General features: G+C 33.8%; 5 protein-coding genes and 2 long non-coding RNA genes across 7 annotated transcripts; 4 read left to right on the forward strand and 3 right to left on the reverse strand.

Annotated features, from left to right (window-relative positions):
* Nucleotides 1-486: 486 nt before the first annotated feature.
* On the forward strand, nucleotides 487-5,594 carry LOC112733896 (polygalacturonase At1g48100). The gene is made up of 7 exons (XM_025783003.3): nucleotides 487-1,019; nucleotides 2,522-2,653; nucleotides 3,103-3,330; nucleotides 3,457-3,501; nucleotides 3,592-3,799; nucleotides 4,511-4,701; nucleotides 4,976-5,594. Exons 1-7 carry the CDS (start codon nucleotides 600-602, stop codon nucleotides 5,366-5,368), a joined length of 1,617 nt encoding a protein of 538 aa, XP_025638788.1. The 5' UTR covers nucleotides 487-599; the 3' UTR covers nucleotides 5,369-5,594.
* On the reverse strand, nucleotides 4,104-4,592 carry LOC140178078 (uncharacterized). Its single transcript, XR_011870246.1, has 2 exons — nucleotides 4,462-4,592; nucleotides 4,104-4,286 (listed from the first exon to the last, which is right to left on the reverse strand). It is a non-coding gene; the product is annotated as an uncharacterized lncRNA (long non-coding RNA).
* A 404-nt stretch (nucleotides 5,595-5,998) lies between the features above and the next one.
* LOC112733897 (uncharacterized) lies at nucleotides 5,999-6,702 on the reverse strand. The gene is made up of 3 exons (XR_011870245.1): nucleotides 6,557-6,702; nucleotides 6,369-6,388; nucleotides 5,999-6,289 (listed from the first exon to the last, which is right to left on the reverse strand). It is a non-coding gene; the product is annotated as an uncharacterized lncRNA (long non-coding RNA).
* A 1,565-nt stretch (nucleotides 6,703-8,267) lies between these two features.
* On the forward strand, nucleotides 8,268-11,942 carry LOC112733898 (1,4-dihydroxy-2-naphthoyl-CoA synthase, peroxisomal). Its single transcript, XM_025783004.3, has 9 exons — nucleotides 8,268-9,300; nucleotides 9,377-9,499; nucleotides 9,919-10,020; nucleotides 10,215-10,253; nucleotides 10,541-10,639; nucleotides 10,770-10,817; nucleotides 10,952-11,047; nucleotides 11,288-11,410; nucleotides 11,633-11,942. Exons 1-9 carry the CDS (start codon nucleotides 9,007-9,009, stop codon nucleotides 11,747-11,749), a joined length of 1,041 nt encoding a protein of 346 aa, XP_025638789.1. The 5' UTR covers nucleotides 8,268-9,006; the 3' UTR covers nucleotides 11,750-11,942.
* Nucleotides 11,943-12,663: 721 nt separating this feature from the next.
* On the forward strand, nucleotides 12,664-15,611 carry LOC112733899 (ADP-ribosylation factor 2). The gene is made up of 7 exons (XM_025783006.3): nucleotides 12,664-12,816; nucleotides 13,441-13,610; nucleotides 13,953-14,023; nucleotides 14,129-14,248; nucleotides 14,626-14,744; nucleotides 14,837-14,918; nucleotides 15,360-15,611. Exons 2-7 carry the CDS (start codon nucleotides 13,463-13,465, stop codon nucleotides 15,363-15,365), a joined length of 546 nt encoding a protein of 181 aa, XP_025638791.1. The 5' UTR covers nucleotides 12,664-12,816; nucleotides 13,441-13,462; the 3' UTR covers nucleotides 15,366-15,611.
* Nucleotides 15,612-17,354: 1,743 nt separating this feature from the next.
* On the forward strand, nucleotides 17,355-21,909 carry LOC112733900 (pantothenate kinase 1). The gene is made up of 10 exons (XM_025783008.3): nucleotides 17,355-17,648; nucleotides 18,101-18,310; nucleotides 18,911-18,957; nucleotides 19,141-19,257; nucleotides 19,720-19,839; nucleotides 19,934-20,028; nucleotides 20,116-20,209; nucleotides 20,361-20,492; nucleotides 20,974-21,086; nucleotides 21,394-21,909. Exons 1-10 carry the CDS (start codon nucleotides 17,564-17,566, stop codon nucleotides 21,620-21,622), a joined length of 1,242 nt encoding a protein of 413 aa, XP_025638793.1. The 5' UTR covers nucleotides 17,355-17,563; the 3' UTR covers nucleotides 21,623-21,909.
* An 82-nt stretch (nucleotides 21,910-21,991) lies between these two features.
* On the reverse strand, nucleotides 21,992-25,087 carry LOC112733901 (uncharacterized). Its single transcript, XM_025783009.3, has 6 exons — nucleotides 24,841-25,087; nucleotides 24,242-24,385; nucleotides 23,991-24,152; nucleotides 23,510-23,632; nucleotides 23,123-23,266; nucleotides 21,992-22,664 (listed from the first exon to the last, which is right to left on the reverse strand). The coding sequence occupies exons 2-6, from the start codon at nucleotides 24,377-24,379 to the stop codon at nucleotides 22,230-22,232; spliced, it is 1,002 nt and encodes a 333-aa protein (XP_025638794.1). The 5' UTR covers nucleotides 24,380-24,385; nucleotides 24,841-25,087; the 3' UTR covers nucleotides 21,992-22,229.
* Between the last annotated feature and the right edge of the window lie 148 nt (nucleotides 25,088-25,235).

Below are 25,235 nucleotides of genomic sequence, written 5' to 3' on the forward strand. Positions count from 1 at the left end.
TTTAAAATATTAAAAATTAAACCTTGTCTTTTTTTTTTCCAAAGCATTCTTCGAGAAAAGGTACTTGAACTCTCTCTAATTACGTTTATTTCTCCCCACTACTTTATTATTGTCGTTGTTGCGCCTCCCAAATATCACTGTCTCATTGAGTGTATCGTTTTCTCCCTCTGTCAGACTGTCACCATCCTCCAAAGATATTAACTCATAATATTAAAGTAACTCAAATTAAAATAAACATCCAATTAGAATGTGACATCAGAGATTGTAGAATAGTATTCATCTTATTATTATTAGGTGAAAATGCAGGTGTAGTCAACTTTACATGAAGTTGATAGTTGAGAGTCGTTAAATAATTTGATTAAATTTTCATCTAACAACTCTCTGTTATCAACTTCACCTGAAGTTAACTGCACCTAAATTTCTACCTTATTAATTATTATTATTAATAATAGTATTAGCCTTTAGGTTCAGCTGCTTCCCTTTATATAAACTTAACCGTCACTTGTTTATTTGGCAACACAAAGAGCTACTTACTTATTCTTCTTTTTCTTTCTTTCTTTCTTTCTTTCTTTCTTTCTCACACTACATACCACGAAAAAATGATAGGTGGCTTTAGCTTAAAGAGCTTCACATACATTTTTCTAATTGCAATTCTTATTTGGTGTTCAAATTTTGAGTCATGCATTGCAAGGAGAGGGAGGCATTGGAGGCATAACAATAATAGAGCTTTCTCTTCTTCTCTTATGAAGAAAAAAGTGAAGAATTATGGTAATCATAATAATAATGGTGGAGGCTCAAATTCAAAACCAAAACCAAAGTCACCATCATCATCATCATCATCACCAAAGTCTACTCCACCACCATATAAAATCACTCCTTCATTACCACCACGAATTCCTAACCCAGATTACCCTCCAAGTCCTCCAACAAAAGGTTACAACAAGGGTGGCTCTTCTTCTACCACATTCAATGTGCTAGATTTTGGAGCTAAGGGTGATGGAAATTGTGATGATACCAAGGTAACTTACTCACTAACTCTTCAATCTCATTACACTCAGCTAGTAAATTTTTATAACACTAAGATTTTTCAGTTTGTGCCCCCATGAGAATTCAGGGGAATGCATTGTTATGCCATGAAACTTGATGAGAATCTTTATGTTGCTTAAGGTTTTACGCATGCTATCATCCAATTATATATTACACGTTAGCAGAAATAATTACTTCTCAAAAACAATAATGGTCGTCCAAAATTTTACATTGTTAATAAATCAAAATTAAATTCTTAATTTAAACACTTAAATTTACACATTCTGTATGGACATTTATTTTACTCCATCCAACTTTAGTGTGGTCCCGCTCAAATATTTAAACTCTTAGTTCTTTTACTATTAGATTGGTCCAATGTCTATAAACGCCTTCTGTTTTTGATATTCAATTAAAATAACAGTAACTCTAAATGTAAACAATAAATAAAAATATTATTTTTATGTTAAAATTAACTATTAAAATTAGTTATTATATATTTATATATAAATATATATAATTTAATTTATTTTTAATATATTTTTTATATTTTAAAATAATTAATTTTAATATATACCTAATATAGTTGTACATAAATATAAATATATTATTTAATATCATTCACATTAGAAAGCAGGGGAGTTCAGTAGTTCACTCACGAGAGAACATTTGGTTAATGAAGACAATGTAAGAATCTTTTTTTTCTCTATAATAAATGTTAATGATTATGTGTGTGGTCTAATCAATTTGAACGGCAAAGTAATATTCCATTAGGAGCAACAAGAAAGGTTTGTCCTTCTGTCCTTTTTGTTTTGGGATGTTACTTTGGAGTTAACAATTTGCAAATAAAGAAACTAGAGAGTCATAACTCATAAGCTTGATTATAGATAGAAAGTTTAAGAAATGAAAAAGAATACACAAAGGTGGGACCTACTTCACAAATGATTCTCGTTAGACAGTTAGGTCACAGTCTCTTAATAAATAAAAATATGTTATTTATGTACGGTTTAACTTTTATATATTAGATGTTTGATCTTATTATTATATTAACAAAATTAAATATTTATCTCATTAACTATAGAAATTTAATCTTGAATAAAATAATTTTATACATGAATTTAATTACGTAACCTTACATCAATAAATCTAATTACTTTTTATATTAACCGTATGAATAATAATTTAAAAAAAACGAATTACGAAATATAAAATACTTTATTTAAAGTTTGATATCCTATTGTTAAATTTATGGTGTCTAATTATTTTTTTCTTTCTTTTTTTTTTTTTCAATGTATCAAATACAATTTTTCCTTTCCAAATAGAACAATTTTTTTGCCCCGGAAAATGAGTAATCTATATCACCAAATACCGATCACTTAATATAGTAAATTTTATCTTTAATTGAACATATATATATATATATATAGTGATGATATTCTACTATGGTTGTGGTTGGTGGCATTAAATAAAGTTGCTATGCATTGAAAATGCAATGCAGGCATTCGAAGCTGCGTGGGCAGCAGCATGTAAGGTAGAGGCATCAACCATGGTGGTACCAGCAGATTACACCTTCTACGTGGGGCCCATCTCATTCTCGGGCCCATACTGCAAGCCCAGCATCGTTTTTCAGGTACTCACAACCACCCCATCAGGAAAGGTAGCTCAGCCTGTGACTCAAACCACAACAAAAATACATTTACTGATTTACATGTACCAAAATAACCAACACTAAATTTCTACTCATCATATACAAAATTACATTTACATGTACCATTGTACCTCTCATATTTTTGCAAATTTCAGAATAATTACATACCAAAGAATAGCTATCAAACTTAGCAGTCAGCACCACCATCTCTTGGTATTTGTTATTCTATTATTATTATAGTTTAAAGGTTTATAATAGAATTAAAATAAAAAAAATTCATAAATAGGATTAATTTTTTTTACTAAACCCCTAAATTTTACATATTTTCAATAAAGTCCCTAAATTATATAAGAATTCTTATAGTTTAAAAATCTTATGATCAGACAACACTTTTGTATTAAGTGAGGCTAATGAAGTCATTCTTTTGTTAGCTTGATGGCACCATTGTTGCTCCAACAAACTCCAAAGTTTGGGGTGGAGGAATGTTCCAGTGGCTGGAATTCTCAAAGCTAGTGGGAATCACCATTCAAGGAAATGGTGTCATTGATGGAAGAGGCTCGGTTTGGTGGAAAGACCAACCATATGATGACCCTATAGATGATGAAGAAAAGCTCATAGTCCCATTGAACCACACAATTGGGAAGCCACCACCAATGCCAGTAATTACCCTTCTTTAATTTAATTTGCTTTTGCACCTTAATATAGCATCATATCATTTCAATTAAATTCATTCTTCTAAAACTTAGGCTAATCAATTGATAATTTTACTTTCCAAATTCTACTAGGTTGAAAGTGAGCTTGGAGTAAAGATGCCAGGCATCAAGCCAACTGTGAGGACCATTCTATAATATTTCAATTTCATTTCCATGTTTTGTTGCATTCCAAACACACTCATAATGATTGCAACCTCTCTGAATCAGGCATTAAGGTTCTACGGGAGTTTTTACCCAACTGTCACAGGCATAACTATTCAGAATAGTCCACAATGCCATCTCAAGTTTGACAGCTGCAATGGAGTCCTGGTCCATGATGTGACCATATCATCGCCGGGCGACAGCCCCAACACAGATGGAATTCACCTTCAGAACTCTAAAGATGTTCTCATCCATAGCAGCAACCTTGGATGTGGTAATATTAATAATGCATTTCAATGATTCATGAGTTATTCCACTTTTCTTATTCATTTGAATAACAGATACTATAAGCTAAGTTTGAGGATATAGAAAAAGACTTGTGAGCAAAAATACCAGTATATTAAGATGGGTATGTAGTAGATACTACAAAGGAACAAGGTAGAGTGAAAACAAAGATTCCAAAAGGAAACAAAGAGTGAAAAAACAGAAGGAGAAAGCGTAGAGTAGATGCAAGTTATATGATCCTTAAAAAGAGCCTGACATTATCTTATCCTTTCTACAGAAAAGTTGGACACTACTAAGCAACAAACAATCTCACAACTCATTGAAAATGAATAATCAGCCACATGGCAAGTGTCAAGTTCAGAAGCCCAAACAGCATAATCCAAACATGAAAACTTAATACTATGTTTGTCTTGTTAGAAAATAGAGCTTCAAAGATGGTCATGGTCCTGAGCCAAAGTTCTCACAGCATGTAAAACCTTGTTATAAATAATGAATGGATATGGTAAAAGAATAAAATGACAAAACACATTGATCTTCCTAATTACTAAATGATTGAATAAATTAATTGTTTTTTAAGATTTAAGATATTAGAAGTATCTATTTTATACTTCATATAGTATTTAGGAAGATTACTAAGGTGATATATCTTACTCTTCAAAAATTGGCTTAAGTGTTGTTTCGAATTTGAACTGTTTCGCAGGAGATGATTGTATTTCCATACAAACTGGGTGCTCAAATGTATATGTACACAATGTCAATTGTGGACCAGGACATGGAATCAGCATTGGGGGCCTAGGAAAGGATAACACCAGAGCCTGTGTCTCAAACATTACTGTCAGAGATGTCAACATGCACAACACAATGAATGGTGTCAGAATCAAAACATGGCAGGTAAAATTGCATTAAAATATATAGTCATAATTCCCATGATTCCTGAATTTAAGGTAAAGAAAAAACATCTGGAGTAACACTTCCAATGTGCAGTAAGCATTGTATTTTGTTATAGCCTACTATCCAGTAGTATACCATTTCTGTGTTATCAATTTTGAGTATGATTCAATCAAATCCTGCATAGTTCTCTCTCAATCCATGTACTGCATCACTTCCAAGATCTGAGCTTGATGAAAATGGTTAAAGTCATACTAATTAAGTGACATTTATGCAGGGTGGATCAGGTTCTGTGCAAGGAGTACAATTCTCAAACATTCAAGTTTCCGAAGTTCAGCTCCCTATTGTGATCGATCAATTCTACTGCGATAAAAGATCCTGCTCGAACCAAACAGCCGCTGTGGCGCTAGCAGGAATCAATTATGAAGAGATAAAGGGAACATACACAGTTAAGCCAGTACACTTTGCATGTAGTGATAGCCTGCCTTGCGTTGATGTTTCTTTGACCTCAATCGAGTTAAAACCAGTTCAAGAACAATACCACCTGTATGATCCATTCTGCTGGCAAACTTATGGTGAATTAAAAACTCCGACACTGCCACCAATTTCTTGCCTTCAGATTGGGAAGCCGCCGAACAATCGGATTCAGACAGATCATGATTTATGTTGATTTATCTTAGATATTATTTCAAAATGGTTAGCAAGTTAGATAAAGCATGTATATTTTAGAAGTTCTATATAATAGGAAATTTTCTTCAATAGGGTAATATTGATTTACTATTGTGAGAGAGTATACTGGCCCTGCTTTTAGCAAGAGGCCAATAATAGTGTGAAAAGCAGCTATGTAACTATAGCATATTGTGAGAGCTATTATATTATATATACAAGTTTCAACATCTGCATATGCAACTAAAATATCATCATTTATATAAGTCCAATATTATGAAATTTTAATCCAAGGACAACAAGACCAGAACATAGTAAGCTGTAGAACATCAGTTTCCTGAACTATAGAAAAGAATGACCAACTATATATATATACACACAAATGCAAAATAAACTAATAGAGTTTTGAATTTTAAACTACGCTAACAAACTAACAAAATTTTGAATTTTAAACTTCAACGGAGAAAAATGCTCATGCATGACATGAACAAAGAAAGGAAGATGACATCAAGCATAAATAATGGAAAAAACGTCAAATTATATATTGGTGATTATGATGAGGATTTAACATAGAAAAAGCAAAAATATCAACTGCATACAGATGCACTGGTAAATGGAAGCTTCCAACACAAGCTCAAATATCAAGCTGCCAAAAGATTAAAGGATAAACTCTTGGTTATAACCTTCTCAGAAATCATGTTTCTTGAAATACAATTTCAAACATTGAAATAAATGCCTCCTAAGAATTCATGTTCAAACAAGAGAAGAGAAGATACCTTCCTCTTTTGTAACTCAGCTCTATCAATGTACATTTTTAGTTAAAAACACAGCAATGCATCAACCAAGCGGTTCTAGTCTTTAGAGTAACTCAACCATGAACCTGCTGTGCCTTGGCCCCATAATCAAGTGCTGATGAAGCACAAGACTCCATCAACCAAAACTTTTCAGTCATGTATTGAAAAAGCTCTGTTAAAAATCAATGAAGATTCTGTGTTACCACTTACCAGACATCTGCTTTTACTACCTGTCACATCAAAATATTAAAGTGCTATCAACTTCCAAATCAATATTCTGAGTTACAGTGATGTATATATCATTTGCATTATTTCGGAAATAACCATAATAAAGTACTTGCATGTTTTTTGTCCATTCAAAGGAAAGAAAGCATAGTGAGAGAACAAAAACGGCTTACTTGCCAGAAATCAAATCAGAATCAGCAACTTTCACCGGAGTTGGATCTCTTCATGAAACAGAGGCTCCAAAATTATGAGTTAAAACGAAAGAAACTTGGTACTCGAATTGGACAGACTAAGTTCCCCTTCTGTAATACTCCGAAATTAGGTCATCTTCTTCTTGCACTAAAACTGTTCGATGAATTGCCTCACTCACCTGTCATACAAAATTTCAGCTAACCTCCGGGTTCACTCCCTAACAAGTTGCATATGAGAATAATTAATTAATAAACTGATGTGTTTATCTGAATTATTTCACATTAAACCAAGGTTCGAAAAACCGGACCGATCATCAAATCACTCTAGTTACTTATTCATTGGTTCACTAGTCTAACGGATTCACCAGTAATTTAACCGAAAAAATCATTTTAAAATAAAATAATAAATAAATTATAAATAAACATATAAAAAATAATTATAGTCTAATATAAATCTTAAATATCTTCCAAATTTAAAATATTAAATAAAATGTGAACTAAATCCATATGATATTATTAAAATACAATCTCAAAAGTTAAATAGTGAAAAGAGCAATGGTGCACGGCAATATAACTAGAAATAATCATTAATCACTCCTAAATTAATTCAAAACAGTAACATAACAAATCATAGTTATCAAACCCAGATCGAACCGGTCGGTTCGACCGAAAAACCGATGAACCGGATTCCAAACCGATCCGGGTTAGCATTTTAACCGTATAAGTAAGCGAACCAATCAGATTCGGAAAACCCGGTCAAACCCGGTCTAAACTGTGATTCAAACCGGACCGGTCGAACCGCTGATGCCAGCCCAGCATCACTCCATTTCAAAAATTTAGAAAACAAGTCAGGCACTTTGGGGGTTCGAACTTGGGTCTTTCAAGTTGAAAAAAAGCCTTCAGCCACTAAGACAAGTTTTTCATATGTATTATATGATGTCTTTTAATAAATATATTCCTAACTATTAAACATATCTTAATTAATAATTTATGTATTAATTCTTTTAGTCATGTAAATTTAAGATATATTTTTTTTACTCTAATAAATAGTGTTCATATTAATTTGATTTATTTTTTATTTTATTCTTACTTTTTTCAAAAATTAATTATTTTTTAAATTATATATAATTATTAAAATAAAAATTAAACTTTGTTCAATATCTATAAATTAAGAAAGATAAGCAAAAAAATTTTATTAATCAATGACATATTTTTGTTATTGATAATTATATGACATCTATTAATATTAATATTTTTTAACATATATTTAAATAATATAATAAATACTAATTAATTAATGAATTAAAAAATAAGTTACTTTGATATAAAAAATTAAATTTTATATAATTATTTTATTATGACTGGGTTAACCGGTTAAATCTGTGACTCATCGGTTGAACCAGTAATCCAGTGACCCAGTGACCTAGCCAGATCGATTGCCGGGTCAGTTCTGATAACTATGTAACAAATAATCACCCCTAAATTAATTCAATACAGCAGCATAACAAAATCACAAATCACAAATCACTTATTACAAATTCAAAATTCAAAACACTCACTGCCATAAGTCCATAACAAAACAGCAACATAAGTACATAACAAGTTAACAACAGCAGCTTAATAAGTCACTAATCAATAATCACAAATTTCAGTAGCATTACAAAAGACTCAAGAAATCACAAATCACAAATTCAACCTCAACTCCCTGAAACAGAGTAACACTCAACTTTCCACTAACCTCAAATCAGTAAATCACAATTTCATTAACCTTCCACTGGCATCAGGAAGACGACGGCGGGACGACGAAGACACGACAGCCAGACGACGGCGACACCACGGCGCGCCAGCTGGAGGCCTCGAGCAGCGAGTTCACCTGGGAATGGAAGACGTGCCGAGCTAGAAATGGGAGACGCCGCGGAGAATGAGAAGGAAGAGGCCGCGGAGACGCTGACACAGACGAACGGCGGCGGCGGTTCCGTCCAGGAAGCTGGATTTTTGGGTTGGGAAGGAGCTAGGGCTTGCTCTTGCTGTGTGTTTCGTCCAGGAAGCTGGAATGAGCTGGGTATTTGGTGGGGTGAGGGACTGAGGGGGTAACTCGCGTGGGGGTGGTTGGGTATTCTTTTTTCCCCTTAACAAATCAAAACGACAGCGTTTCATACGAACCGTCGGTTCCCGGTCCGGTCTTTACCGGCCGGTTCAACGATTTCCTAACGGTTTTGTCTCAACAGTAAGTGTGCCGTTATAGTAAATCTCTTTCACCTTATCAGCTTATCTTATCCAAAAATTCGGTATGAAATCTCCTCTCTCCCTTTAATTTCAATAAAAGTTAGCGGGGGAAAAGAAAAAGAGCACCAATGCTTTATGCTTCACTTCATTCGTGCATAACTAAGTAACTAACTAACCATAACTTTATCTCTCACAAAAAAGCTTCAATGGCAGAGAAGAAGAACCTGCTTGTACTTGACACCGTGACCAGGAGACTCACCTCCATAGCCAACCACCTTGGTGCCTCTTCTCAATCTGATCACCCTTCTCTTCATCCTCACAACCAACTCCAACTTGGCCTCTGTGACTCTTCAACTTCCCGGAATGATAGCTACGAACGTGTTCACGGTGATGTTCCCTCCCACGACGTCGTTTGGAGGGTCATCGCTTCCGATGCTGACTCCGACAAGGAGTACACTGACATCATCTACGAGAAGGCTGTTGGGGAAGGCATAGCCAAGGTTTCAATTTCAGCTTTCAACTTTTTCAAGTTCATTTTTATTTTGGATTTTTGTGATTGGGTGAGTGTGGTTGCAGATTAGTATTAATAGGCCTGAGAGAAGGAATGCCTTTCGACCCAATACAGTTAAGGAACTTATTCGTGCTTTCAATGATGCCAGGCATGATAGCTCTATTGGGGTTGTCATTCTTACTGGCAAGGTATGCCTCCTCCCTACTCCAGTGTTTTTTCAATTTATGTTCTTCAGAAATTTTGTAAATTGATGCGTTGACCTCAAAAATTAAGGTTAATTGAGATGGATTCAGGCCAAATGGTTGGGGTTCATGCCCCTTTTGACTAGAGTTTAATTTTGATACACTATTATCCAATCAAATCTACTCTTAGAGTCGGATGATCATTCAAGTGATTGGTGTTAAAATGAGTTTAATTGAATGTCAGTGTATTGCATCAAATTAAATCCTTCTTTGATTATTTTAAACATGATGCTTCCAGTGAAAAGGACATTTGGCCATGTTGTTGTCCCTTTGACATGAATGGAATATTCACATTTTATGTGCAAACTAGTGTGAACTTGATGTTCATGACCCTATTGATGTTGATTTGCCTATTTATTTTGTAGGGGACCAAGGCATTTTGTAGTGGTGGTGACCAAGCTTTGAGGACAGCAGATGGTTATTCTGATAATGAAGATATTGGTAGCCTTAATGTGTTGGACTTGCAGGTTTATTGATTGTTGGCATTTTTTTATGAGGCAATTAGTAGTGTTATTATGCCAATTTGGAATACGATGATAGCTGCGTTCAAGGAACATTTGTTTGTGACAGTTATCTATGCTGTATTTATCAAGTTACGTGAAAACCATTTGTCCCTCTCTTTCTCTGCTTTCTTCTTATCCATGCTTTTCTCCCTTTGCAGGTAGTGATTCGCCGCCTTCCAAAACCAGTAATCGCAATGGTACTCTCTGTATACCTACCTTTATGCTTTTACTGGCTTCCTTAATTATCATGTAGTCTTGATACCTTAAACTCATGGTTAATCATATCTTGAACAATAGTTTTTAGATGACTTTTTTTTCTTTAAATTCCTGGAAAGAAAGAACAAGGTTACTTCAAGGGCCTACAATTCTAGGCCTAAAAAAATTTCAGGTAGTGATACATGTCTAGTTTTGGTTTTGTTTTTGTTTTTTTTTATTTCCGGCGAGTCTAGTTATATGCAGACTATTTTCCTAATATTAAAAACAGGTAGCAGGTTATGCTGTTGGAGGAGGACATATATTGCACATGGTCTGCGATCTAACTATTGCAGCCGATAATGCCATCTTTGGCCAAACTGGTCCTAAGGTGCATTGCTAATTTCTTTAAGACACTAATATAAAAACAGAAGCAAACTTATATTGCTCTCCCCTGCACCTGTTTGTAATAATACTCCATCATGAATTTGTAATGTGTTCTATCCTTGCAATGGTGAAAGGTGGGAAGCTTTGATGCTGGTTATGGAAGTTCCATCATGTCCAGATTGGTAAGAAATAAGAATTACATGCTACTTATTTTACTGACAATTCATCACATTGCATTAGTTGTTAAGGATTGAATGTTTTTTCATGCTAGTGTTTCTCATTTCAAAGGGATAAAAAGTGAACATTACTTAAACAGGTAGGTCCAAAAAAAGCACGTGAAATATGGTTTCTCACTAGATTCTATACAGCTGATGAAGCAGATAAAATGGGCCTTGTTAATACTGTTGTGCCAGTAAGTTTATTTCTATCTACCCTATTCTAATTATAATAATTCTTATATATTTCAATGTTTAAGAAAAGAACAATTTGATATCATTCAAATATTTCATCTATATATTTCCTATGAAATTCAAATATAACTAAAAACTCCCATGGACTTTTTAGAACTCACTAAAAAAAGCAATGATAGATAGACAGATACTCTAGCATCAGCACAGCGCATTTACGAAATGTAATGTTTTTGTTTGTCTAGCTTGAGAATCTAGAAAAAGAAACGATAAAATGGTGTCGGGAGATACTCAGGAACAGCCCAACTGCACTTCGAATTCTCAAGTCAGCGCTTAATGCAGTGGACGATGGGCATGCTGGACTTCAGGTATATCATGATTAATTTTTTCATCCATTAGTGTTATATGCTATATGCAATTTCTAAAAGATGATTCTGAATGTACCAAGCCTCCAATGTTTTGCAATGATCTATATTTCCTTTAGCTGAATGTGAAGTTTTGGTACTTGGTATTTCTTTTCAGTTTTCACCCTTGGGGTATATATACATGCCTATTTTAATTTGTATTTTCATATCAAATTGTATTCATAGGAAATGGCTGGAAATGCAACCCTGATATTTTATGGCACTGAAGAAGCTATTGAGGGAAGGACTGCATTTATGCAACGCAGACGCCCTGATTTTTCCAAGTTTCATCGGCGACCTTGAATTCTAAAGTTTTCATGTCTATTGATATTACCTTACATTCTAAACTGATTTGCTGTCTCTTATCTCTTGTCCTTAATTTAATTGGTCTTTGGGATACAAAGCTATTATCCCAAATCATTTACTTGTCCTGCTTGTTAAGAAGATGAACCACTCAAATAAATGAGAGCAAAGATCTCTAATTATTTTTTCTTAATGCCTATTCTTGATCCTTGATCTTCTGCATACGAAATTTCTAACAACAAAAATAACTGTTACATGAACTACTTACTTTAATTTTTGTACTTAAATCTCTCACCAGAAGCTTAGAACAGAGCCTTCATGCTTCTGTTGTTTAGGCTTTTAGTTGGGTTGTAAAAGCACCGTTTAATTTGTTTTGGGATAAATCTGTTTTATATGCAAATGCAACCATTACTCAAGAAGGGTTTATTAAGATAATAATTAATATGCAATATCAATAATTATATAGTGTTCCTCTCCTCATATGGCTTTGTCCATTGAAAAAAGTGAAAAAAAAAAACATTGATATATACATTTATTTATTTAAGGAGACAATGTTCCTTTCATTTTATGCTTTCCAAATTTAACAAGCAATTTCAAATCACTAAACGGACACTTTGATTGTGTTATTGTGTATTTACTTTTATCTTTAACTAAGTTGGGTTAAAGAGGAGTAATAGCAAATAATAAATTAGTAAAATCAATTAATAATTAGTGGTGTATCTACCAAAAAATAAAAAAGGGATAACCAGTGGTGTAATTTTCACTTTTGAGTTTTGACAAAGAATCTAAGTCCAATTTTTTAAGGTTGGTTGTGAATGGAAGCTTCCAAAATCCAGAGTACAAACAGGTATCCAGCCATCGAAGGGTACCATGGTAATTTGACCCAAAACACGCAAATATGTCGGGTACCCTTCGCTCCGGTCTCCGCGCTATAAAAGCCACCCTTGCACCCTCCCAATTAGCGTTCTTGGAAAGCATTCTTCACCCTTCCTCCTTCTCTCTCTCTCTCTGTTTATCCTCTCTCATCGTTTCTCTCCCTTCCTTTTTCTGGTTCCAGATCCCTTAAGGTAAACTTCATCTTCTCAGATCGCGTTTCTTTTATCATTTCTGCGTTCTGTTACTATTCGATTTGAAACCTCCGTGACTTCATTTCATTTTCGATATTTTCCCTTGCTTTGGAGATTTGTTCTTGCATGAGAATTCTGAGCTGGTTTATCTTTCGCGAATCGCTTCTGAATTTTGGCGATCCTCTTTATTTGTTTTGTTTTCGTTTTTATATGTTATATGCTTTGGTTTGTTGTGGTTTGTTCTACATCGTTTGATCTCAGGGTTTCGGGATCGAGATGTTCAGATCCGATCAGGGATTTTAAAAAATTTCATGTTTATTGCGTGATTTTGTTATGCGCAATCTGTTTTGATTCTCCCTTAATGGTTATCTGGTGCTTTTAATGGAAATGCATGTCGATGTGTTTCAATATTTGCTGTTTAGCTTGAGATCTGGCGGAATCCATTGGGATTAGTATGATTCTCTAGTGTGTTAGCGCATTTGGTCTCTTGATTATTAGGTTTGCTGGAAATAACTCGATTCAATTGATTTTTCTTTTATTATTTATTCGGTTGATATAGTTTGGAATTCTACTCGGAGAATAAACAGAGGATGCTAATATTGATAGAAAATTTTGGAAATGTAGGGATCCACAAGCTGAAGGAGAAATGGGGCTCACATTCACTAAGCTTTTCAGTCGGCTTTTTGCCAAGAAGGAAATGCGAATTCTGATGGTTGGTCTTGATGCAGCTGGTAAGACCACCATCCTCTACAAGCTCAAGCTTGGAGAGATCGTTACCACAATTCCTACCATTGGTAAGTTTTTTTCTTGATTTAATCTTGTTACTGTTGGGATTTTGTATCTCATCATTCTTCACTCTTGTGGTAATACTAATTTATATGATATCCATTCTCAGCTTAGTTATATAGGGACTCGCTCACATAATCACATGTTGTGATGTCAAATGGTTTAAGCCAAATCATGAATTGCTAATCCATAAATGAACCTTGAAAATGACAATACAGTTTTCAGATTTCTTCGGTGTCTCCATGGTCATGCAATATATGTTTGGAAAATCTTTTGTGCATAGAGGTGGCATATTTCTGGATTTCTATGTCTGCTGCTGCTATATTTTTTATTTCTCTTATTTATTTCAGGGTTCAATGTGGAGACTGTGGAGTACAAGAACATTAGCTTCACTGTTTGGGATGTAGGTGGCCAAGACAAGGTGTGAAATTTGGTTCTCATGCATCTTATAATTTTCTTGATATATCCTTTATAGTTCTCTATTTTGTGTGTCTTGGAAAGCAATGCTGAAATGTTTTCATTCCAGATTCGTCCCTTGTGGAGGCACTACTTCCAGAACACACAGGGTCTTATATTTGTTGTTGACAGCAATGACAGAGACAGAGTTGTTGAGGCCAGAGATGAGTTGCACAGGATGTTGAACGAGGTACATAGTCAATTAATGAATTTAGTACGGCTTGTGTGCGAGTTTAATGTCAGACAAGTTTGGACCTTTTTTTTCCTTTTCAAAATGTTGTATGTCAGATACTGAGATATTCATTTGACATGTAAGTTATAAAATTTCTTCCTCTATTATAGTTGATATTTTGAATAGTGGAAAGAACTATAACCCTATCGAAGATAAGAGTTCTGATTTAAATATCCATTACTTATTTGATGCAACTATGATTGTTCATCATGTTTCTCTTGAAACTGGGAAGATAACTTGATATAAATTAGTAGTGGTGTTAAAGCCTCTTTTTCTCATATTCCGGAGATGAAATGATAGAATGTGTGACATGCCTTGATTTAATATGCTTTCAGGATGAACTGAGAGATGCAGTATTGCTTGTATTTGCTAACAAGCAAGATCTTCCAAATGCAATGAATGCTGCCGAAATTACTGACAAGCTGGGTCTCCACTCTCTCAGACAGCGCCACTGGTAATTATCTTGATCGTGATGTCCTCTTGTCCAGGATTACGTCTTTATAGCTATATCCTGTTGGTTCTAACATCTTTTTGTGGTTTTTTCAGGTACATCCAGAGCACCTGTGCAACCTCTGGGGAGGGTCTTTATGAGGGTTTGGACTGGCTTTCCAACAACATAGCCAACAAGGTATCTATTGATTTCTTTCTGGCAATCATTATTCTGCACATTTTTATTGAAAAATAACATGTTACATGGATTTATGTTAGATGGAAAGAAAGCATCATGATAGAATATATAATATGATAAATAGGAAGTAATTGACTATTTGGGTATTATTATTAGTGATGAGAGGAATAGTATAATTAAGGGGAAACACCATTGTAATAGAGAAAGGAAATAGTAAAATTTGGTGAACGGTGGTTCATTAGGAGTTTTCTCTTTCACTTCAAGAGAATTGTTCTTAGTTCTTAACCATCTTCTTCATTGTCCTCAAAACACATTCAACATTCTTCTCAAATCTCAACTTAAATACGCTTACAATCATTTAAGTATGTGCTTGCATTGTCCATCTAGTTATGTGGATTTACACTGAAGTTATCTTTTTTGAACGATTATATTTTATTTCAGGCTTAATGCTTGTTGGGAGTCTTCTGAACCGGTGATTCTGGATGCAGGGGTGAATATTATCTAGTTTGCGTTTTTGGTCGTCTTCCGAGACAAATTGGATTTGTGTTCATGTTTTTGTGGTTTAGGACATCTTGATCTCTAAAATTATAGTAGGAATTTGTTTCATGGGATGTCGAATACTTTTGACCTTTCTATTGGGTTTGGATTCAATGTTTATAAATGTAATGGATAACAAAGCAATTCAATGCGCCATCCCATTCTGAGTTTTATAGTTTATTTGTTTGTTATATACCCCTCATTTTACAAGTGTTAAGTTGGAGGATTCACAAAAGTAAAACATCTTGCTTTCCTTCCTTCACTAGATTGTAGTTGTTCCTAAATGCCCTGGTTGCCATTAGATAGTACTCCTATAGTTTCCAGTTGCATCTTTGCATTTTCGCGCCATCTGTATTTTCTTTTACTAGTTATTACTGTTAATTTTGGGTTAACGTACATCCTCCCCCAAATTAATAGCATCTATGATTCAGATGGGAAACAAGTTAGTTGCATCCTAACGCGAACTAATACTGGACACTACTTTATGATCACTAACCTAAAAGTAGAAGCAGAAGGGCGAAGGCTGACCGATAGCCCAATCTTAGTATAAATTATCTATGTTCTCGGGTACCCCCAAAAGATTTGTGCTAATTTTGTGTTGCATCATTATGTCAAGGAAACAAATTAAATCAATAAGGAAAATTTAAATCCGGTTGAAGGGTTAATGCGCAGTTCAGCGCACCAGATTTGTATGATATGTGCTCTTAAGTCTAAGTTGGTGGAATTAATTGCTGATTAGTTGATGAAAGACGTCATTGTTTTGATTTCACATGGCAGTAGCAATAATAAGCTAGTATTTGATCAAACTGATCATGAAAATAAGCTATTGCTTAGGAGTTTTTTTTTTTTTTTTGGGTTGCCCTCGAGTTGATTACTTAAGAGCACATTTTGATCATGAAAAAGGGATAAGCTTTGGGAAGTGCGAGAGAGAGCATCATGGTATAAGAACCTGGTTAACCATGTGCTTGGGATGGGAATTGAACACAAGATCGCTTGGTGAAGCAGGACCTGATACCACGAAAGCAGCCGCTCGACCCAAGCATCTATTTTAATTTTGTATCGCTGGATTAATATATATATCTGAAAAACAATCAAACGAGGACCCACAACGTCGTTTGGCCATAATATAAAATATGTACCTGAAATTCAAAGGATAATGAATATTGGTCTGACTCTGATATATGTCAAGGTTTCACGGCGACGCCAGTGTAAATAAAATAAAACTGCTATCCACTTGGTCACTTGGCTGAGTATTATATACATGTTGACCCTTTTATTAAATAAATTTTCTGTCTGCAATAGTGCAAAGTTGCATTGGCAAAATAAAACAATCTTTTATTTGCACTTAAGATAAATTGGGAAAAACGATCGGTGATAAAATATATTAATTTATCATCCTTATTTTAATTTATTAATTAAAAAATACTAAATGAATAATATTTTTTATATTGAATTAATACTAATTAATTTTTCATCTTTTTAAATAAAAATATTGATTCCTTAATATTCTTCATATTCAAAATCCTAGAAAGATAATTTTGTATAGGTGTATTATTTTAAGAGATAGATTAAAATTTAATCAAAACTAATTGCTGGTATTTGAATTATATCTTTCATAAAATACTAAAGAGAAGTGTAATGGAACTAAAAAATATATAAAATACGTCATGTATATATCAAAAATTAGTTAATTATATAAAATATATATTAAAATATATAAAATAATACATGTATATATAAAAATTTATAATAACTAATTTTTGTGTATACATAATATTTTAAAAGTATATTAAACAAAATTTTTTCACAAATTTACATTTACAGTACTCTTATAAAAAATAAATAAATTTTTAACTTAAAGTATTCTTAAAAATAATAAACTTTAATTAATTATTAATTACTACAGTTGAAGAAGGGGAAGCTCAACTACTTTTCCGTTCTTTCCCGAACGACATACATATGTTTCAATATTTCTATGCCATCATCAATCATATATATGCTACCAGAGATGAACCCTTACGAATTATGATCACTCACGTAAAACCGAGGTATGCATCATTCACCTAACAATTTCAGAGCGTGAATCACAAAATCCCCCTGAAAACAAAATGGATCCCAGAAGGGCTGAAACTGGAAAAAATTCGGATCAGATTCAATCTGGTCATGTATATCATCTCGCTTTGGATATTGGGGGTAAGTTTTTATTTTCTTTTTTTGAATTTTATTTTCAGAGTTGTTTTCATTGCAATTGAGCTTATTTGGTTTCCGCAATATTGTGGGGTGCACTCGTTTGGATAAAAGTTGCCATCTTTTCGGAAATTTTCTCTTTTTTTTTTGCGCTGTTGATCGTGAATTGTAATGTTCCAATTATATGAACTTGAGTAGAAGATTACATGAGTTTCTTTTGGGAATTGGTGTTTTTATTAACTTGCAATCTAGCTTTCTGCTTAAATTCAAATGTATGAGTTTAGTTTGTGAAGGGTGATGGTCATTCTTTACTCTCTCATTTTTTCTGATTGATGAATTAGTAATTTCGCATTCTCGAGGGATCTTGGTAGCGTAATTTTGGTGAAATTGTCCAAAAAATGTTCTGCTTCCGCATGACCTGCATCTTGCCTTCAATAATTTTGTTTATCTTTTGACAGGATCTCTTGCCAAGCTAGTTTACTTCACCAAAAATGATGAGCACATTGTTGGTAATGAAAAGAAAAAATCTCCGTTGAAGGCTTCAGGGATCTCCAACAGCAGTAGAAACAGTCCTGTTCTTAATGGAAGGCTCAATTTCAAGAAGTTTGAAACAAGCAAGATTAATGATTGTTTAGAGTTTATCAACAGCATGAAACTTCACCTTGGAGGTGTGTACAAAATTGTTGTTCTTTGTTTTTTGAAACTCCGATGCTGTTTTGTTTAATTCTGGGTATTCAAAGTTTATGTGGCTTGTAACCAATTCAATTAGCAATATTTATCAAGTCTTTTAGGGTTTTGATAAGCTAGAATGCTGAACTGAGCTTCCTCAATGGGAATTCCTCCTTCAGTCCTTCCTATTCTTGCTAAATTCTTTTCATCCTTTTTTTTTCCCCCTTTACTTGCTTTCTGCATAATATGTCATAGAAGTCTTCACTGTCTGTCAATGGTACATAGGTAATGAGAAACTTAACCTAAGGATACCTAGTCTTTGATCAGGAAATTAATCTTAATTTAAGTCTGCTAATGCTAAGGTGGTAGATATGCTTCATAAAATTCAAATTCAGTTTCACTTCAATGACTTACAAACTGATGGATACCCCTCTAGCACACATGCACAAACACACGCGCATGTGCGCGCACTGATATAATTCTTACAGGGATTACTACCATACATCTCAAGTTGTCTAAAACCAATCTTGGGGTCATTCTGAAATTTTATTACTGCTTAGCTATATCTTTTCAGTTGATTGCAATGGTGATGAATGCAGGTTGTCAGCAGCCAGAAAGTCCTGGAAGCCAGACGATAACTATTAAGGTAATCAAACAAATTAGTAGGATTGAAAGTTTATTAGTAGTTTCCAAAGGTAAACACATATGCCCAAGCTTAGGGAGATATTTCGCATGAAAATATTTGGCTTGTACAAAATACTTGATTAGTCTTAAGGCACTTGAATTTACATTATCTAGTTCTTAAGAATGAAAAACTATTGGTGCAAAGGCCACAGGTGGTGGTGCATACAAATATGCAGACCTCTTCAAGGAAAAGTTTGGGATCAGTCTTGACAAGGAAGATGAAATGGATTGTCTTGTTGCAGGAGCAAATTTTCTTCTTGAGGTAGGATCCTGTTATTTTGATTATTCTCTTATTTTCTATTTAGTCATCAAACAACTAGAAATTCATATTTAGTTTTCCTCCAAGTTAGCCACGATTATTGTATGACTGAATGCTTTAATATTTAGAATCTCTAAGCACTTGTTGTAGAAGTGAATATGATTTCTTGTGATTGCCATATTTGTTGATTTGTTATATTTTAATATATTTTTCCTTCCAAGTTTATTTTATCTCTTTTTGGAGCCTTGGGTATACAGTAGGCTTTCTTTACTTGTTTGGAGTATGGGTGTGCGACATTTCGGTTTTCCTTCATCAATGATTGTATGGAAATATATGAATTTGCCTGTGATGTTCATTTGGTTTGGGTGGGGCTTGTACAAGGTCTTTTTGGTGTGCTATAAATTAGTTATGCGGTCATGTTCTCTAAACATAACTCTTGTCCCTCATTTTCTCTTCTTTCAATAGACCATCCACCAGGAAGCGTTTACCTATATGGGCAATCAAAAGCAATTCGTGTGGATTGACAAGAATGATCTATATCCCTATCTTCTTGTTAATATTGGATCCGGTGTTGGCATGATCAAGGTAGTTAAATGCAAGCTACATTATTTTCCCTATTGCTTTCCAAATATTTACTCTTTTTTAAGCACTTCAAGTAGTCTTTACGATTTTCATATAGGTGGAAGGAGATGGGAAGTTTGAGCGAGTTAGTGGAACAAGTATAGGTGGAGGCACTTTCTGGGGTTTAGGAAAGCTTTTAACTAAGTGCAAGAGGTTAATGTTTTGTGGTTAAATTCATTATTGATCTATATATAGACTCATAGGATTAACATAAATCCATTAATTTGCATTTTGTTTCAGTTTTGATGAGTTGCTGGACTTAAGTTACCGGGGGAACAACAGAGCAGTGGATATGCTTGTTGGAGATATTTATGGTGGAATGGACTATTCAAAGGTATGACTAGGTGAAGTTTGCGCTTTTTCCTGTTTAAAACGATAAGATATCATTCTTCTGTTCCATTATTGAAGAGTTTTTGTAAACCATGATTGATTCAAATCAAGAACTGTCTACTTAATGTTTGCTTCCCCCCTCTGATTGATAACAGATAGGTCTTTCATCTACTACAATAGCATCTAGTTTCGGGAGGGCAATTTCTGAAAATAAGGAGCGTGATGATTACAAACCTGAAGATATTGCGCGATCTCTGCTAAGAATGATCTCAAATAATATTGGACAGGTATTCCCCCTTATATGACTTCTATTTTGTTTTAGTACTTGGGAAAAAACAATTGATCCGTGGAATCATTGCTAGTGTCATTTCATTACAGATATGTTTGAGAAATATTTATTACACATACAAATGAACACAGTATAGTAATGGGGAAAAAGGTCAGAAACATTGATGAATCTATCTATCTATTTCTTAACTGATATGTTGATAATGATTAAATGCCATGTATTATAACAATTTAGCAATAATACCTCTTCCATTTTCTGCATATGTATCTTCTAACCATTTTTTATCCTAATATATGTATTATGCAAACTTTGAATGAAAATGTGGATATAGTGGATTTATTGGTGCACAATTGATCTGTGCGCATTTTAAATTATGCCTTTTGTAATTCATGCCTCCATTTATAAACAAGTTCATACCGTATTTATCTGAGGTTGCAGATGTGAAATGGAATTGAGCTATAACTGTTATTTGCTTGTAGATCTCTTACTTAACTGCACTTCGATTTGGACTGAAGAGGATTTTCTTTGGTGGATTTTTTATTCGGAGGCATCCTTTTACAATGGACACATTATCTGTTGCAGTTAATTTCTGGTAAGTGGGACAAAACTTAATGAGTGACATTGCCTTGTCATAACTGATACAGGGCTTCTATATATGAATCATCTTAAAGCTTCTTGCCTATAGTAACATATAAAGAATATAATCTCAAAGATTGTATTGAAAATTATCAAAGCGACTATGATTTCCATTATCCATAGAAGTTATGCAAATTTTCTCTGGTTATTTCATCAACAAAAGCCAATATTTAGCTAAATTGGTATGTTTCTCTGCACATGCAACAACATATAGTAATTTACAAATATTCATTAAATTTCTTTTCTTTTTTTAAATTTTGTAGGTCCAAAGGAGAGGCAAAAGCAATGTTTTTGCAGCATGAAGGGTTCCTTGGAGCTGTTGGTGCCTTCATGAGTAGTGACAAACATGGCCTCAAGGAGTTATTGGCGAATCAAAAGGTGGAAAGACCACCAAGTAAATTGTCCTTTTCATTGGATCAAACACAAGTTCCACAACAAGATGGGGAATTAAATGGAGATGAAAGTATAGAGTGTAGTGTCTATGGAGCTTAGATGAAGCAATTCTTCGTTGCTTGCATCACTTATTGTTGTGACTTTCTGTAATTTAATTCTGTAAAATGGTCAGAAGAAGCTAGTTATTGGAATTATACACACTGAAAATTAGAATAAGACAAGTAGAACTACTCATAATAGGTCATGTATCATTTTACACTTCCACTCACAGCATTGTTACTCATTCAGTGAGATCCTTTTCTATTATTTTTTCTCTTCATCTGTATTTTGGACAATTTTTAGCTTGAGATCTTCAAATGAATTTTGCCATTGAATGTTGTTCAAAATTGTTTGATAATCTACAAGCAGATTACTTGTGTTTGTTGCCACGTCAACATTGCCATTAAGGGCAAGAGTATAATAAGCCACAATGACTCATCTTATAAACACTTATGACATTAATTCATTAATTGATTATTGAATACATGATACATTGAATTTATCTTTTTCAAAAAGAATTTGGACATTGTTTTGAAAGCTAGTGTGATGATGCATCAAAATAGTTGTCTATCAAGACATGTAAACTAAACTAATATAGAGAAATCTAGATAGTTTTCTTTAAATTATAAAAAAGAAAAAAAAAAGAAAGAATCTAATACATGGAAAATCATTTAGCAGCCAGCAGCCTCCTATTGTTTTGCTTTGCATTTTTTCTATGTAAAATCCATCTTTCTTTAATGTCTTTTGTGTCAGAAACAAGGTCTAAACTTTTCCCAGGTTTTCCCTTAGACTTTTTGGCCTCATTTCCTCTAATTCTCGCAGCTTCCGCAAGAAGATCATGTATAAGCATCTCAGTCGTCCGGGTTGTGATTCCCCTCAGATACCATGATATAGGAGGTGGAGGAACAATGGCTGGTTGAAGTATTTGTTGCAGGGTCACTTTAGACCCTACTCTTCCTTTGCCTCTTGTGCATGATTTGTAGTCTTCTTTTGTCAGTGGTTTAAATGGAAAACATATTCCTTCATCAACAAGTAATGGCTCTACTCTCCAACAGCCCTCAAATTTTTTCATGAATCCTGTTTTGATTTGCTTGAACTTCATCTGACACACAATTGAATGCAGCATGTAAGATAGTCATCCTTTGTTGGTTTTGAAAAATACAAAAAATACACTAAATTTTTTAATCATAGAATTCAATTAAAAATTGCCTCTAAGATATATCTCTTATGTTGAAACACAGAAATTATCTTAAAAACTATACCAAAATAGGGAAAATTTTTAATTTTTTAATCTTCACTTTCTCCATAAGATACTTTTATGCATAATATCTTTTGTTTCTCCTCTGTCTTGGGATAAACCATACATTATTTCTATAGAATCCATTTATCCAAGCAAGAGGTGTTAAACTCACACCACATCAAAACATATTTGGTTAAGAAAGAGTGTCCTGGAGGAGAGATAACAGCTAACTTCGGTAAGTCTCTACTTGCCGAAAACAGTAAAAAACAACTGATATAGGATCCATCCATCCATTATCTAAAAGAGATGAAGATCCTTACAGAGTGGTCATTTCTGTTTTGATCTACCAAGACATTAATCGCAATGGTCCCGGACCACCACAGAAATCTCCATATGGCTGCTTGTTCTAGTTGAACCACTTGCCTATGACCCTCATCAACTAAAACTTCTCTGGATATCACTTCCTGACAAAGAAAGACAATGAAGTTAAAAATTTCAGACCTTTTGCGGGATCTCCAAAAATAATGTAGCCGATATGTAATACAAGCTAGAAGTTCCAAAATGTATCAATTAATAAGAAACACAGTTTTCCAAAAATGGCAGCTTTCACTTTTCAATATTTTTAAATTTAAAGCACTTTTTTTTCCTATTCAGAAGTCAGTAGTAACCGATTACATTATGGGGAGAGGAATGGATTAGTGCAGTACTTTGATATTTTTGAAAACTCTCCTATTATCAGGATCTGTTACTATATTATACACTGCATCAGGTGGCAAACCAACATCAACTTCTACGTTGAGGTTGCAAAGAGAGCCTTTTGGAACAGTCACCTGCCAAAACAGAACATTAAATTCATTATCTATACTTTGAATGAGACATGAACATTGCCATGTTTGTTTCAAACAGCTACTATGCTACATACTGGAATTTTTATACCAAGCTTGAGGCACACAAAAAAGATAACTATTTCGCCTTCTGAAATCTTAATCGAATTAAAGTACTAGACACTTAATTTATAGAATATTAGATATATCTCAACAAAACTGTATCAACAACGGAGAATAGCCTCTAAGGATAACAGTTAAACCTAATGATCACCTAAACTGTGAACCCAAGCATCATTTTTACTTCTGAAGAAATCAAAATTTTACATACAAAATAACAATTTCCCATTTAAACTCTGTTCACCTTTATCTCAGGTGCCCTATCAACCCAAGAAGGGTTTTCTCTCCACAATTGCAGTTGCTCATTCAGTTCAGCTTCAGAGGCACTAAAAGACTTGTACCCATTATTCTGGACAGATCTCGTCGAGTTCATTCCATCCCTCTTTGCTAATCTACTCAGCTGTGACTGTAGTTAAGAAATAATTAGGAAACAGATATTGTTAATATTCATGTTCCTAATAAATTTAAAGCCGAAAATATAATTGATTGACCTACCTTAAGAACATTCTGAAGCTTGTTGGGGATCTGAACAAAAAAAGTAGATATTGCAGGATCCAGTGCCTTAGGGAACGCACTTTTTCCATTCTTGTTGATGTTTAGGCTGAATTTTTTCACCTCTGACTCACCCATCATAAAAACCTGAAATTTTTTTCATTAACATTTAATTAAGCTAGTTCATATTATAGATAACTTACTATAAATCATTAAAGTTCACTACTTGGTGGTGATACCAATTTGCATTTGCATAATGTTGCTCTGGATCAAACATAAATTATCACAGGAATTTTAAATGCCCTTCACATAGAGAGGAGGATGTTATCACAACACAAATTGGATTTAAGACTACAATCCCATAACCAGAGCATCATGATCAAATTTTGCAGGAAATTCCTTACATATTGAACTCAACCCAAATTTTGGAGTAGCATGACCCATAAAAAAAAAACTAAAAAAGGGTAAAACTAGCAATTACAAAGAGATAAACAGAAAAAGGGTAACTGCTAATCTTATATGGTTACTAAAATGAAACTTAACAGCTATTGCCGAAAGTAATGAAATGAATAAATTGTGGAAAAGTTTCAAAGCATTCTTACAGGGTATAATCCAAGGAGGAAGCTCAGATCTTAGCTTGGAACTTGGAAATGAAATATGAAAAAAATGGTTTTTTATTTTGAAAGGGTTAATCTTTATTCAATTTATATTTTCCTATTGTTTATATTTTTGAAAAGTAGAAGTCAGATTGTGGAGGATGAAAGAAAAGGATAAGTAAGGAAGAACACGTGCAGAACATGTTGTTATCAAAAGTACACTTGGTCGTAAATGATTGGTCTGCTCTTCCATGAAATATTGGGTTTGATCCGTGCTGTGCTTTTATTCCTCACAATATTTATATAATATAAGATCTTTCAATAAGTTTGAGATTTGCCAATAAGATATAGCTCAAATGGCATAGTCTTTCCATACTCAATTAAGAGGTTGTGGGTTGAGT

Source organism: Arachis hypogaea, chromosome 13, assembly GCF_003086295.3.
Source record: "Arachis hypogaea cultivar Tifrunner chromosome 13, arahy.Tifrunner.gnm2.J5K5, whole genome shotgun sequence".
Lineage (NCBI taxonomy): Eukaryota > Viridiplantae > Streptophyta > Magnoliopsida > Fabales > Fabaceae > Arachis > Arachis hypogaea.